At 32.8% G+C, this 14,724-nt stretch overlaps 1 protein-coding gene across 1 annotated transcript in view; it reads right to left on the bottom strand.

The window, feature by feature from the left end:
• The window catches only part of LOC129227865 (RING finger protein 17-like), a 100,978-nt gene that overhangs the window by 25,662 nt on the left and 60,592 nt on the right, over positions 1–14,724 (bottom strand). The window contains exons 24-29 of the mRNA XM_054862486.1: positions 13,658–13,808; positions 10,360–10,572; positions 8,341–8,483; positions 5,797–6,188; positions 1,481–1,653; positions 1,278–1,397 (exon numbers count right to left, since the gene is read on the bottom strand). Coding sequence (XP_054718461.1) covers positions 1,278–1,397; positions 1,481–1,653; positions 5,797–6,188; positions 8,341–8,483; positions 10,360–10,572; positions 13,658–13,808 — 1,192 coding nt within the window. The remainder of the gene's footprint in view (positions 1–1,277; positions 1,398–1,480; positions 1,654–5,796; positions 6,189–8,340; positions 8,484–10,359; positions 10,573–13,657; positions 13,809–14,724) is intronic.

The raw sequence follows: 14,724 nt of genomic DNA, 5'->3' as shown, positions 1-14,724 counted from the left end.
CTATAGCTGTTTGGAAGGATGGATCATGTCACAAAAAAAAAGTGAAAAAAAGGACAAGAGACCTCTCAAGTCATTGCCAAGAATATTTATCTACAACAGGTTGAATATTTAGTTTTTATCATTAGACTCTAAGTATTTGAGATATATTTTTAAAAAGTTGATAAAAACTGAAGCAATAGCTTCAATATTTCTAATAATGATTTTATATCCCAAATTTAAAAAAGTGGTGGGTGATAGGGGAAAAATGAGGTCATATTTAGACTCAGGAGGTCGTTTTTAAGAATCAGCAAGAAGTGTTAGAAGAATTTTTGATGCCCTTTGACGTAAATTATTTGTTTGCAATGAAAAATTTTAACTCTAACTTTAAAAAAAAATCCTTATTTTTGAGTATATGGGGGAAATATAAATATTTCATAAAAGCAAAAGTTTTTTTAAACAATAATACGTGATGGCGAGGAATAATACGAGAGCTGTTTTTTATCAACTTCCGATGTGGTATAAAAATAAAACTAGTGAGAGTAATTAAATAGATTTATTATCAAAAGTTAGGTACATTATTAGTTACTTTTCAACATAATCACCATTTAAATTAAGGTATTTTTCATACCTGGGTACAAGCTTCTTAATATCTTCTTCATAGAAGTTTGCCGCCAGTGATTTGAGACGGGTTTTCACGGCGTTTTTTGTAGCCTAACTTGTCAGTTACGATAGTGTATAGGGCTGACCTTGAAATCTCAGGACACTGATCCGATAGGTCTGTAATCATAAAACTCTGATTGCTTTGGAAACATTGCCCAACAAAGTATTCCTCAAACTTACGTGTAGGAAACAATTGGTAATCACTAGACTCGAGCTCCGAACAGCAAGGATAGTGGGACATGACAGTCAACAAACCACCCCATTCTTGATTGCAGTGATGCTTCCTCAACGGGTTGGCGGTGGAATTCTGTGACATTCGATACAGAAGTTAGGGCACCATCGACGATAATGGTCAGAAAAAAATGGCAATTATGCATAAAAATAAAGAAACATTTTTCTTTCCAACAATGTAAATTTCAATGAGAATAGACTGCTTTATATTTGTAAAATTGATGGGAACTTTACTTTTGAATCAACCCTCATATGTACTAGATGCTTTTGCTCTTGGAAGCAAACCTTCTTTTTTCGTTTCTGAATATTAAAAGTAGTTTTCCAACTTAAATAAGCCTTTTGTGAATACAAACTTAAACATATGATAACATACTTTTAATTTGTTTCAATGTGTAAAATATACTTACAAGTTCAATACCTTGGATTTTGCATTCAATACATTGACGAGGAATAGTTTGCAAGATGATATCTGTTCGGATATCAGTGAGAAGAACTCTTTCATAGTTGCCATAATCAACAAAGTGTACCTAAACAATTTTACTGAATTAGTTTAAAAAATTTTATTCATACAAAAATGCAAAAAATTTCCAGATTTTGGTGAAGCACTCACTTTACACCTTCCAGGATAATGCTCTATAACTTCTGCACGATACCAACATGAATCCATATCAAATTTTGCAATGCAAGCTTCTCCAATTGGAAGTTGTTCTTGTGGAGGTTCATAAGCTGAACTAAGAAATTTAAACTGCAAAGCGCTTACAATGGTTGGAACTGGACTGGTGCCTATACATAACAGAAAAATTTTAGTCATCATAATAGTTTTTCCCAAAACAAAATTTGAATTTTTTTTCCAAATGCATAAAAAATAAAGAAAGAAAACCAAGCAACTATTTAGGATTTACGGTTTTATGGTCACATTTTATACATTCTAAAATCAACAATAAATTTAGTACAGACATTGTTATATGAATAAGAATGAAAAAGAAGCTTAGTTAAAGCAATAGGTGCAATGACATCTGTATGAGTTGACCACCCACAGTGCAGTGCTTTAGTGGTACACTTATGGAGGTTGATATATATGATTTAAGACTAATTCTGTACTTGAATATTGTGACTAATTTAAGACAGAGAGTCAACTTACAAAAGTGCTCAACTTTACAGGCTTTGCTGTATATGTGTGTGTGTATATATATATACTAGTGGCACCCGCACGGCTTCGCCCGTAATAGAAAAATTAAAGATCTTTTAGTTCGCTTGTATATTTACAAATAATGTATGGTGAATTTTCTCGCCAATTGGCTTGTACCGACGTTACAGTTCCATGTTATGATAATTTCGTATCTCGCCAATTGGCTTGTGCCCATGTTACGGTTCCACGTTATGATAATTTCGTATCTCGCCAATTGGCTTGTGCCCATGTTACGGTTCCACATTATGATAATTTCGTAATTTATGATAGTTTTTTTCTTAAAATTGGAATAAAAAAAGAACCACATCGAATTTTCGAAAAAATCGCTTCGAGGTGCACACCCCCATGCTACATACTAACTTTGTGCCAAATTTCATGAAAATCGGCCAAACGGTTTAGGCGCTATGAGCATCACAGACATCCAGACATCCTACAGACATCCAGACATCCTCCGGACAGAGAGACTTTCTGCTTTATTATTAGTAAAGATGTATATGAGCGGCTTGGGGTAAGAATGTGCCACATGATGTGAAATTTTCAGTAGGTCAATTTCCAACACATAAAAAATATTTGTAGAATTTTTTAAAGGTATTATGCATTCTATATTCTGCAATACTAAAACCAGATATGTTTTTCTCCAAACGACAAAATCCATTATCATGTTTATTTCAATTTTAGTTTTGAGAAACAAAAATTTTGATTGAAAAGTCACTCCTGGTTTGTCACATTTCTGCCCCAAGCCCTTCATATCATAAATGAATTTCAGTGATAGGAATAAAAAGTTGAATGGTGAAAACATAATGACAATGAGTATTTAATTCAAGGATTTCGAAAAATTAATCATTTTCCAAACTCTGACACAAGAAAAGAAATGTTACAGCAATTCAAAATTTCACTAAGATCATTGCTTGTAAACATTTGGGTTAAAACATTGGAAATTAATAGTTATGTCAGAGCTTATATCTAGACTTTTTTTTTTACGAATTTCTGAGCCTGGAACTCAACAGAAAGTATGGGGGTAGGGGTAACAAAAATCATCATTCCAAACAAATTAAAATGGTAAGCCACCTAAAAGGTAGGTGGTAGAGATGAGTTCGGGCTCATTTTTGAGAGCCTGGGCCCGCCCGAGCGATTTTGTCTCGGACCAAAATCCGAGCCCGAAGGAAACTTTCTTATATCAAAAGCCGAGCCTTCTACAGTCTGACACGATCTCTCTGTTAATGAAATATGTTAAGTCAAATGTTCTTCATTAGCAGAAGTTTCTAAATTTTCTCAAAATGCTCCACTTCAAACGCATTACTGTATAACATACTGCAATAGTAATCGCAAAAAAACACTATACATAAGCGTTAAATTTTTTTTTTTGGAGGGGGGTGGGTTAAATTTTCACAATGATTGAACAGATTTAAATGTTTCTTTCATTTTCTCACAGTAGGAAAATGTTTATTTTCTGTGAATTTGTTTGGAGATTGACGATTGAATATCTTTGCTTGAGTCTGAGCCCGAAACCTATTTTCGGTTCTAGAGCCCGAGCCCGGGCTGAGCCCGTCTCATCTCTAGTAGGTGGCGGGCTTCAGAGTACCATGCCATGAAGGTCTGCAACTTGAAATTCAGTGTAAAGATTTTAGTGATAAATCATCGCTTGGGTGACAATAATTGAAATTCGGAAGTAATATTAGTGTAATTGGAAAAGCAAGACAATGTTCATACTCTTCCAGGCAAAATGAATTTCAGGAGTTTTTCCAAGAGTGAAAAGCAAATTTTTCAGGAGCAATAACACAATCCATTTTTAAAGAGAACATTAGCTTCAACAATGTTTATTTTTTCTCCCCTTCAAAGTTAAAAAAAATATATGTTTTTAATTACTGAAAAACGTGATGAATATTTATTTCCTCTTTCACACTATTCAATCAAAAAAAGAAAGAAAAAGTTGCACTTTCATTGGATTTCAAAGTGCAAAAAACAGGAATACATAAAATGTTAACAAAGTCAAATGATATTTCTTTCTTTTCCACCCCAAAAATTGTAATTCCCTACAAATTTAAATCTGGGAAAGGAGTTTCTCCTCACTCAAAAATTTGAAATACAGTCCCCTAAATTTTTAAATGTTTATGCAGTTAATTAAGTATATATAAGTACAGAAATTCATTTACATAAGTGCATTAAAAAATCTTATCACCTTGATAAAGGACATTGCTAATTAACATGCACTAACGTAGTTTATTCATACATAGCACTTTTTGCAAGTAAAAACTATTTTTAGGAAGAGGGGAAAAAATCAGGAGTAATAAGGGCCCTTATTCAAAAAAATCAGACTTTTTCAGGAGGCATATCATGATACTTTGATATTCATTTTTCAAATTATAATATACACAACATAAAAAGTATGTGTATTAAGCATATGAATGCTATTCATTGTTTAAAACAAGCAAAACAGTAATATACCATGCATATATAATTTTCCTAATATAATATAACAATGAAACAAAAAAATTTTTTTTTTAATTTTATATTTATAAAATGATTAGTAATGTAACAATTGTAATGCATCTTTAAAATGTACAGTTAAAAATGAAAAGTTGGTCAGAAAAAAGAAAAATGTCTGATGGCTGTGCATAGACTGAGTATTTTTATTTCTGAATTATAGTTTTGTAAAATAAGCTAACAAAAACTAATAATGCAAGTAAATAATGATTGTAAATAGGGTAGATTGACCAGTGAATGAACAGCTTGTAGTCTTAGTGAAAAGTTTTAATACATTTTTCTTAGATGCATTGGCAGTAGACAGATCTATCCATATCCAAAAAGAAAACAACCTCAAAATGCTGTATTTATCAGCAGGTTGGGGTGCTCATTCATTGAGTTAGAGCACTTTTTCCCATTTTAACTCCTTACAAAATTCATATGCAAAACATTAGAAGTTTTCTCCTTTAAAAAAAAATATTGGATATATACAGTGGCGTAGCTAGCATGGGTGAAACCCGGGGCGGTAATTTGTGGTGTCAGCCCCCTCCCCAAAATGAGAAAAAAAAAATCGAAATTCTATTTAAACATGAAAAGCATAAAATTTTCAGAAACAACTACACATTTGTGTCATAACGAAATTTTAAGTGGGCTAACGAACAAAAGACAAATTAAAAACTATGAATGCTTTTTATATAACATGTCCTCGACACAATGTGAAAGCCGTGGTCAGGTCAAAAAAGTGAGGGGGTGTATGAAATTGATGGTCTCTTAATTATTTCAAACAGAGGAAAAGATAATGGGGTTCAGTTTTTTGGAGAAGAGGAAGTCACTACTAGGTCTAAGTATTGACAATATGAACCTAATCCTGAGTATAATATTCACTCTGTGATGTGGGATGGGAAATGGGGGTTCAGGCATTCCCCCCCTCCCCAACCCCGCAAAAATTTCAATTTTGTACTCTTTCAAGTTATTTTATATTTATTTAATTTTTATTTTTTGAAATGAAATTATGATTTATACTTTAAAACATAAAGTGAAAAAGGAATGATATAACGGGCAGAAAAAACTGCATGTGATAAAAAGAAAACCCAATGCTCCCTTCTTTAATTAGTAGCTCAAAATGTGTTTGGGAAAAAAAATGTACGAAACTATCTTTATTGCTGGCACTATGTGAGGGGAAAAAAATCTATTAATCTAAAACCATTTACTGAATGAATAACACTCAAAAACACACTTTTAATTATCAAAATAAAATGTTAAACATCAACTACCTTGTTCCGGCACATGATAGAGATGAATGCTGCCGGTATGATCAATGTTTGTAACTAAACCCTTGAACCTTCGCTCTTTTGGAACAACCCTCGGTAACCATTGGTTCTTCGGCGGTTTATTAATAATAGCTTCATTGTCCTGGACTACCTCTTCAACTTTGCAGGGAAGAGATTCATTAACAATAACAACATTTTCTTTACTCTCAGGAGGATTCTCTGCAGATGTCATACTTGCAGATGATCCTGATTCACAACAATCAACAGGCGTTTCTGCAGTCAGTTCGTTTGAAACTTTCTCTCCGTCACATCCATTCTGTTCTTTGTGGCAGGTATTTTTTTCGGGGCTCTTTAAAATTTCATTCTTTTTGGGAGGAGACACACTGTTACTTTTCCTGAGTGAAGGGTATTAAAAAAAAATTAAATCACAATAAAATTACAGACATAAGCTATGCATCAGGACAATATTGCAATACAAGCTTTTTTAAGATTCACAAAACAATTTAATGAAAATTTAAGAATTAAAACAATTTAAAAGTTAGGATTATTTAATTGTTATTTCAACATTAACTGTTTTCTGTCATTTAGTTGTTCAATAGCATACCTGCCAATCCTGGGATACAAGAATTATCAATAGTTAGAAATAACGAGCTGATGTCTGCATCACATGACTTCCTTTTACTCCAATATAATGTCATTTTCCCATTATTGGCAATTTTAATGTGATTCAATACTTTACTCTCTAAATATCACCACCAGTGGCCAAATTGAAATCAAATTTAAAAAAAACGCCAAATGTGTCGCCAAGTTGGCTACCAAAAGACAGGCAATATATCGCCAAGTGTCCGACAAATTATAACACCACTTGAGTTTGCATTGAAATTAACAATGATTTCCCCCCAAAAAAGGGCAAAAGAGCCCTTTAGGGACATCCGAATGTAACCAAAAGGGAAGGTGCACAACTAGATCCCACTAGGAGTCAACGTACTAAATTTCAACTTTCTAGGATATAGTGTTTTTCAGTTATGCGAGATAGATACACACATACGCACATACATACGTACATCACGAGAAAATTTGTTGTAATTAACTCGGGGGGTCATCAAAATGGATATTTCAGATGTCTGTAGGTTCCTAGGCATATATCCACGTGTGGTCGGGTCGAAAAAAACTCAACATTCATTCGGGGGTGAGAAAAATGGAAAATAAGGCCCATTTTTGAGTGAAATTTTTTTCACAAATACAATACTTCCTTTTTTGTAAAAGGAAGTAAAAATTGCTTTGTTACTTGCTCACATCGATTCGCTTTCAGTACATAAGTTTTTGATCACCCCTCCAATCCACCGACCAAGCCTCTACAAGCTTGTTAACTCCCCCGAACTCTTCTCTAAAAACTAGGAACACAGAAAAGATAGGCTAACAAAAAACTATCAAATTTCTAAACAAATGTATCAGCACCTCTAAAAAAAAGGGAGGGGGGGGAGTCTAAAAAAGACAGTATTACTGGCAGAAGAGTTTTGGGGCAGCTTAGACAAAAAACGAGTTTGAGGATGCATTTTGTTTGGCGTTACTAGCACAGGGCTTGAGTGGAGATTTAGAAAAATTTAGGACACAATTTGAACAAAATTTTGGGACACGTTCAGGACAATAAATAACAAATCAACACACAAATATCGTTATTTTGAGCATGTGAATCATTTTCTACAACTCTGATATGAATTTGCATCCTTTTTCTCCTTGAAAAAAAGCTACACAGGGATTTCTTTTCCTAAAAGGCAAATTAGGAGCAGATGTTAAGTTCATTATATCGTAAAATATTTGTACATTGCAAATAGTTGTCTATTTCAGGGCCTGTACTAGGGATTTCAAAGTATTAGCCAGAATATTTAGCCAAATTTAAAAAGCCATAACCAAATTTATAAAGTTTTAGCCAAAGATTAACAAATTGTAATGGTGAATACATTTCTTTAGAAACTTCAATTTGCAAACAAAGCATAATTTAATGAAATATACAATGCAAACATTTATTTTTATTTTAAACACGTGGAACACACTTAATAACAGTATATAAGGCAATTTTCATTCCACTACCAATATTTCTCACGATAGGCAGCAACTCCCAAAATGTTGGCAAATTAAAGTTTAACTTCAATTGACATTAAAGAATAAAATAAGTTTTGAGCCAACTAGGAGGTCGTGGCGTATCAGTTTGGAGGGAAGCAAAAGCCATGAATGAAGAACAAGGTTCTAAATCCAAGCTATTAGTTAGTTAAGGTTTAAAACAGATGAAGATATTTCTAACAATTCCAATCCATACAAAATTTAAGTTGAATTTCAAAATTTTCACAAAACAAAGCAAAAAAAAAAAAAACTTCTATTGCATTTCAGTTATGAGATTTAATAACATAAAAGCAGATTTTTTTTAAACAGAAAAGAAGCATTACAATAAGAAATAAAAAACCTACATGAAAATTAGGAATCTTAATTAAAAATCCTAATTTTCATATAGGTTTTTTAATTAAAAACAGAAAAGGGAGTTGAACTTACGCTCGAATTTTCAAAGCTAGGCCTCGGTTTACGAGTTCTTTAGTAATACTCCTAAATTCAATTTTTGTAGGTTCCAGGGCACCGCCTCTCACTAGTTCTTCATAAAATAATTCTACACCTAATGAACCATCCTCTAATTCACCCTGCAAAATGGAGCATTTACAGAAATTTAGAAAAACAGTAAATCAGTGTTTCACTTCACTTCACATGAAAATACCTTTCAAATATATAAGATAGGGATGCACAATCTTTTTCAGTAAAGGGCCACCAGTGTTTAAGCTGAGTTAAAAAAAAAATTAGCAAAAAAGCTAAAATTGAAAAAAAAAAAAAAAATGTTTTAGCTATATGCTAAAATGTCAAAGGTTAGTGAATACCATATCTTTCAAAATTCCTCACTGTGTTTCATCTCCAGAAGAAACTAAATTCAATATTCGGCTATGGTTCTTTGAATAAGTAAATACACATTAGTTAATATTTTTTTCTTATTTTCGATTTGAAATAAATTGGACTTATCATTGAAAAACACAAGTTTGATCTTAGAAACGTTACATACCTCCTCTCCCCAATAATGCATTTATTGGAGGGACATAATGCCCATTAAAACTAAGTAACACTTTTGAACTTAATAGTAATTTAAACATTTTTGCTGAGATTTATAATAAGATTAAATTAAATATTGCCATTCTTGGTTCCTCTCTGGGTTTTCTTTCTCCCCCCCCCCCCCTTTTTTTTTTTTTTTTGAGCAAAAAGGCGAAAATGCATTTCTTAATTTTTGTAATACAGTTAAACCTTGATATCTCGAAACCCTTAACGTCTCCAAGGGGAAAAAAATTTCCCAGCATTTTTTTTAATAAAAACCTCTATATATATTCTAGTTATCTCGAAATTTATTTTTTGAAACCCTTGATTGTCGAATTTTTTGCAGATTTCAATTGTTGTGTTTCTTTGGCAAATTTTGTAGTAAAATCAGTTCCAGGGACAATTGCTTAATGTTTTTCATCCCTTTTCTTAGAAATTTTGTGAATAGGGGATTGGGGCAAGATAATAGGGGAGTGTTGATATGAGGGAGGTACTGTTTTTCTCAGAGTTTAGAATCTTTGCGTATTTCTCTCGAACATGTTGCCTACTTTGAAGAAAGAGGGTCAATTTTTCGCCCGTCAGTTTTCAAGTGAAAGCAGAAAATGCGTTCCTCATTTTCATCATTCTGCTTTTTTAACTTCTACAAAATATCTGCTGAAAACTTTTTGAATCTGGGGTAACTGGTTGAAGATAAAATTAGAATTTTCAAATTTTTAGGTGAAAAAACCAAGTTGAGATTGTTGTTCATTTCAAAATCTCATTCTGTGCACTTTTGACAATTATAAAATTTCAAATCTAGTAAAATATTGAAGACTATTTCATTGATTGTAATTCAAAAAGTACATACATAAAATATGTAAAGCATGCATATAGCGTACATGTGTGTAATTGTGAGAGTTACTAGTATACTTTTTAAAAATCTTGATAATTCGAAAACTTGATAACTCAAATTTTTTTCTGTCCTGAGAGGTTCGAGATATTGAGCTTGTGTTGTATGAATAGCATTTTCGCATTTTGCACAAAATACAACCTTAGCGGAAACCCTGAGGGCCAGTTACATTGCAGGCACACAAGTGGAGGGTTGCACTTATGCCCATCATTTGAGGGGGGGGGGGAGAGAGGGAGCAACTGCAAAGACAAGATTCTATCATTATCTGGATGGCATATGAATAGCAAACCAAATGATCAATTAACAAAAAAGTAATTATGATACTAAAAATTACAAACAAAGATTCAATGAAATGTAATGAAATCAAATCTACTAATTTTAGATTCCTTTTATTGTTGCTAGCTGAAATTCTCAATACTAATTGCAAATGTTTGTTTTAGGGGTAATAGTGGACTCAAGTAAAATTTCTGAAGACAGTGAAATTTTCTAAAAATAACGAGGAAGCTTGAATACATACATACCTTACAAAAACATATCTAAAAAATACATACCTTAGTTGTTACCAGAAATTTCTCATGAGTTGCAACCAATTGTTGGAAGGCTTCACAAGAGACTTGCGACCACTCAGAACTGCCACCTGCAGGGATAATACCTTCGAGGTGGCAACGAAGGGCAAAACTCTCATCATGTGTGAAGTTTTCCAACAGTTTTTGAATGTCTTTTTTGGCAGCCTGTTCCGTGCTTCCAAAGTCGACTAAAAACACCTTAAAATACAAAACCACCCCAAAATCAGTTGAAAAAAGCAGTAAGTTTCAACAGAAATTGCTAAATAAAGAGAACACATAAAAGAGTAAACATTGAAACATAGAAACATTGCTCATTAACATCAGTTCTAGTACAGATAAGCAGTGTTTCATCTGGTTTAAAATGTACAAGTTTAAAGAACATTGTAAAGCTAGCAAAAAGTTATGCCAAATTGACTCCGAATACATTAGAAAAAGAGAGAGAGAGAGAAGGAGACAGAAACAGAGATTAAATATTGCATGCTTGAAGTTGTTTTCTGATGCCATATTGGATCATATCTTTAGTACGGCAACTGATTCGTTATGGGCACTCAAGCATTAATGAGCAGGTTTGTCTTGTATTGTCAACAGTGTTGCCAGATTTAAGAACAGTAGATACGGGACAGGCTTCAGGGAGCAAAAAAAGGGGGGGGGGGCGTGGACTTATTTTTGAGACGTTGCTGTAAACTCAATCTCAACAAAGTACTAAACCTCACAAAATGTTGCCTATCAAGGTATAAAAATCGTTTTCATTGAGAATGACGACTCACGCGCAAAGATATACATATTTCCAATATTAGTCACTGAACAAAGAAAAGAACACTTGGCTCCTCATGATCTGCAGCCATAACAAAAACATACAAACCTAATCAAAACAAAAACAATTTTTTTGTTTGCTCCACATGATTTTTTTATTGCTCATTATTTCACATTTTTTGTTTATTTTTTCCCTTAAAATAATGTTTCATTCTGTAAAATATTGTTATCAAATAGAATACGGGACTTTAGATATCCTGTATGGAAGGTCTCCGGGACGCGGGACAATTTTTCAAAATACGGGACTGTCCCTTGAAATCCGGGACATCTGGCAACCCTAATTGTCAATATGAAGTTGGTAATCAATATTTCAAGAGCACCATCAATGTATTCTCAAAATAGTATCTTTCAAGAACACCCCCACCTCGTTTTTCTCAAACATAACTTTTATCTAAGTTCAAAAAATGTTCAAAAAGTAAAATATGCAATTTTTGTTGAATTTAAGTTTTTGAAGGGTTTTTCTTAAGGGGGTATTCTAGTCTAGAGACTTGATTTTAAGGCCTAATAATAAAATGATTACTTTTTATTATTATTATGACCTTGCAGGCATAATAATAATAAAAAGTAATCATTTTTACTATCAATTTTTTATCAGCTTTTTATTGATATTTGAGAAGTATAAAAATGTATAATATAGTGGGGGGGGGGGATTCAAAATTAAAATCAGTTGAGGCCTGCAAAGTGGGGACTCAGAAAAAAAAAGTGTGTACTGGTTGACAAGATTCCAATCCTCCTGGTATTCTGAAACATGAATTTAAGGTTAATCCTTGTTAAACAAGGATGTAGAATTGTCTAGACATAGCCAATTTGGGGGGGAAAAAAAACTTGCACAAAATGGCTTCTTTTTGGAAAAAAAAGGGGGGGGGGGTCATTTTTGGATTTTTTTTTCCAACTTTGGTAATTTTTTAAAAATAGTAAAAAAACAAAAATACAGAAACCCCTACATGGAGACAAAACTGATAGTATTAAGAAAGTCTACTAAACTTCAAACAAATCGGTGCATTAGAACTTGAGATATCTTGTCAACCGTATTGAAAAAAAGAAATTTCGAGAAAAACGCGATTAAAGTTTGCTTTTGCATTTTGGGCAGTCGGAGCGGTTTAATGGTATGCTATACCTATATTTATTTGAACAGTCATCCTTGCCTTATACATTGTTCCTTCCAATACCTCAAAAGCTACATTTTTGGCATATTTTTCAGCCATAAGAACAGTTCTGCTTTCTTTTAAAGATTCAGAAGCTTCTAACTTGGAGCATTTGTTATGCCGTTGATCTCATTTGCTGGCTTTTTCTTTGTCTATCTAGATGCAAATTACTTTCTCTTGGATTTCTTTTTAATCTGTTTTATATTTAAATTTTAAATTTAACACAGAAAAAATACACAGTACATGGGGAACGTACATATGCGTAGCTTGATGGTTGTTTGTCAGGTATGTACTGAGAAAAAAGAATTTATCTTAACAACAAAATTAACTATAACACTGAAAATAATTCGAATTTCCATAAATCCTCTTAGAGGCTTATTCTTAAAGGTCTAAACTTTGAAAATATGATTTTCAACTTCGGAATATTTTCTTGGAATCAAACCTGCTCCCCTTAATGTCAGTAAAAATATTTTTAAGCCTCCAATTAAGAAACAAATTCGGAAGTAGTCATCCCAATTTTCCTTTGAAGTCGCCGAAGGAAGTCTAAAATTGATGTTTTAGAGTTTTATCAGTTACAAAAGATTTACCGGGGAGAACCTCCGAACTCATTCTTTCCTTATTATGATATTCAAAGATATCCTGAAATAGCGTTTTTAAAGCGATTCAACTCTGCAAAATTCTCGGGAGAGAACACACAGAACCCCTATCCTTCAGTTTGCTAAAGATGTCCTAAATTTGCTTTTTTTAAGACACCAGTGGTGGGATTATTTTCGGGAAGTTACCTTTACATCACCAAAAACATTTCTTTTGATACTTAAGCTTCAAAATATTTTTGAGGAAAAGTTTCTGAAGCCTTTATCACCGAAAGATAGCCAAAAGTAGTCCTCAGCTTCCAAAAATTTCTTGTCTTCACACTTATAATCCCCATTCGCCTTCTCTGGTACCTGACATTGTTGTTTCTTATCAGAGTGCAGTTTTGTTGGTATGTAATCATTCTTTAGAGCTTTTCCCCTATCATTTAGATATGTTTTTGCCATTAATTAAGAATTCAAAGATTCATTCAAGATAATGTGTTCATAACTAGTCAAACAAAACTAAGTATTTTAGCTATGGGCACATGACCATATTTAATTCTTTGGTCATTCTTTTCCTCAAAATTATTTAAAATTGTTGATAAAACAGAAGCTAAATTTAGTAGACCATAAAACCTTGTGTTAATGTTAAGTTGGACAGCTCAGAAGTCCTCATAGTAATAAATTTTTTGCAAAAATAAGATTTGATGTAGTATGAAAATTGGGAACATAGTGAAATGTAGCTATACAAACTTCAAAAATGTCATCGGCCAATTTGGATACAATATTTGCCCGGCACCATTTTCTTAATGATCTGCTAAATGCAACATAGGATTTTCCAATGACACACTCGGGTACTTCATACTGGCTATTTTCATATACTTTCTGCATTTCAGTCATTAATCTGAAAGTAAATTCATAACAATCTCATTAGCAAGCAAAATGAAAACATGAGTTTGGCATTACAGCTAATATAAGGAAAGCAAGAAAATCATATACGTTTATAAACCTATACGAGAAAAAGAATTTCTATCTCTTTATGGGAGAATTTTTTTTTTTAACACTTTACCATCATACATGAGGAAAATATTTTTCAACTTTTCTATTCCTAACAAAAAATATATAAAATTGCAACATCAGATTATTAGTTTTGTTTAACTGGCATAAAAGAGTACATTAGATTTACTTCTCAGCCCATTCAAACTTGGCATGTATGATAAAAGCGGATTTCTCTCAAAGTTTTATGTCTGAACTAAGGGTGCCCATATAGGGGGCAAGGGGTTTCTCAAGCCCCCCTTAGAAATGAGAACTTCCTTGCTTTTAGTGCTTTTTCCTTTGCAAAAATGCATAAAATTTATTTTCCAGCTATTAATGAATGAGTTATTAAAAATGATATTTTTAATATCTCTAATCTGTACTGAAATCGGTTTGCATGAAGAAAATATTCTGCTAAACAATGGGGAAATTTTTTGAGCCCCCTTTAAAATTTTGCATATGGGCGCCCTTGGTGTGAACCAATTGTAGATTTTTCTTCTTTTTTTTTAGGGGGGAAGGGGGGGGGGGAGATCGTCATACTATTTGACCATTTTAGCTCTTAATTTATTCCCACAACATTTAAACTCAAGTAAAAAAAAAACAGCACTCTACGTCTTCATTCAAATTTTTTAAATATTTTGTGTGCGTGTGTATGAGGGAGCCCCAACTCTCTCACAGCAGAATTAGTGTACTCTTAATATCATCAAGTCAAAAATGCAATGAACTTAAGTTTTTGTAATTTCTTAAAAAAGGGTAAAATCGTGGCCTTGATCTTTGCAGGTGAA

This window comes from Uloborus diversus, chromosome 1 (assembly GCF_026930045.1).
Source record: "Uloborus diversus isolate 005 chromosome 1, Udiv.v.3.1, whole genome shotgun sequence".
Classification (NCBI taxonomy): Eukaryota; Metazoa; Arthropoda; class Arachnida; order Araneae; family Uloboridae; genus Uloborus; species Uloborus diversus.
This window is presented reverse-complemented; position numbering and strand designations above follow the sequence as displayed.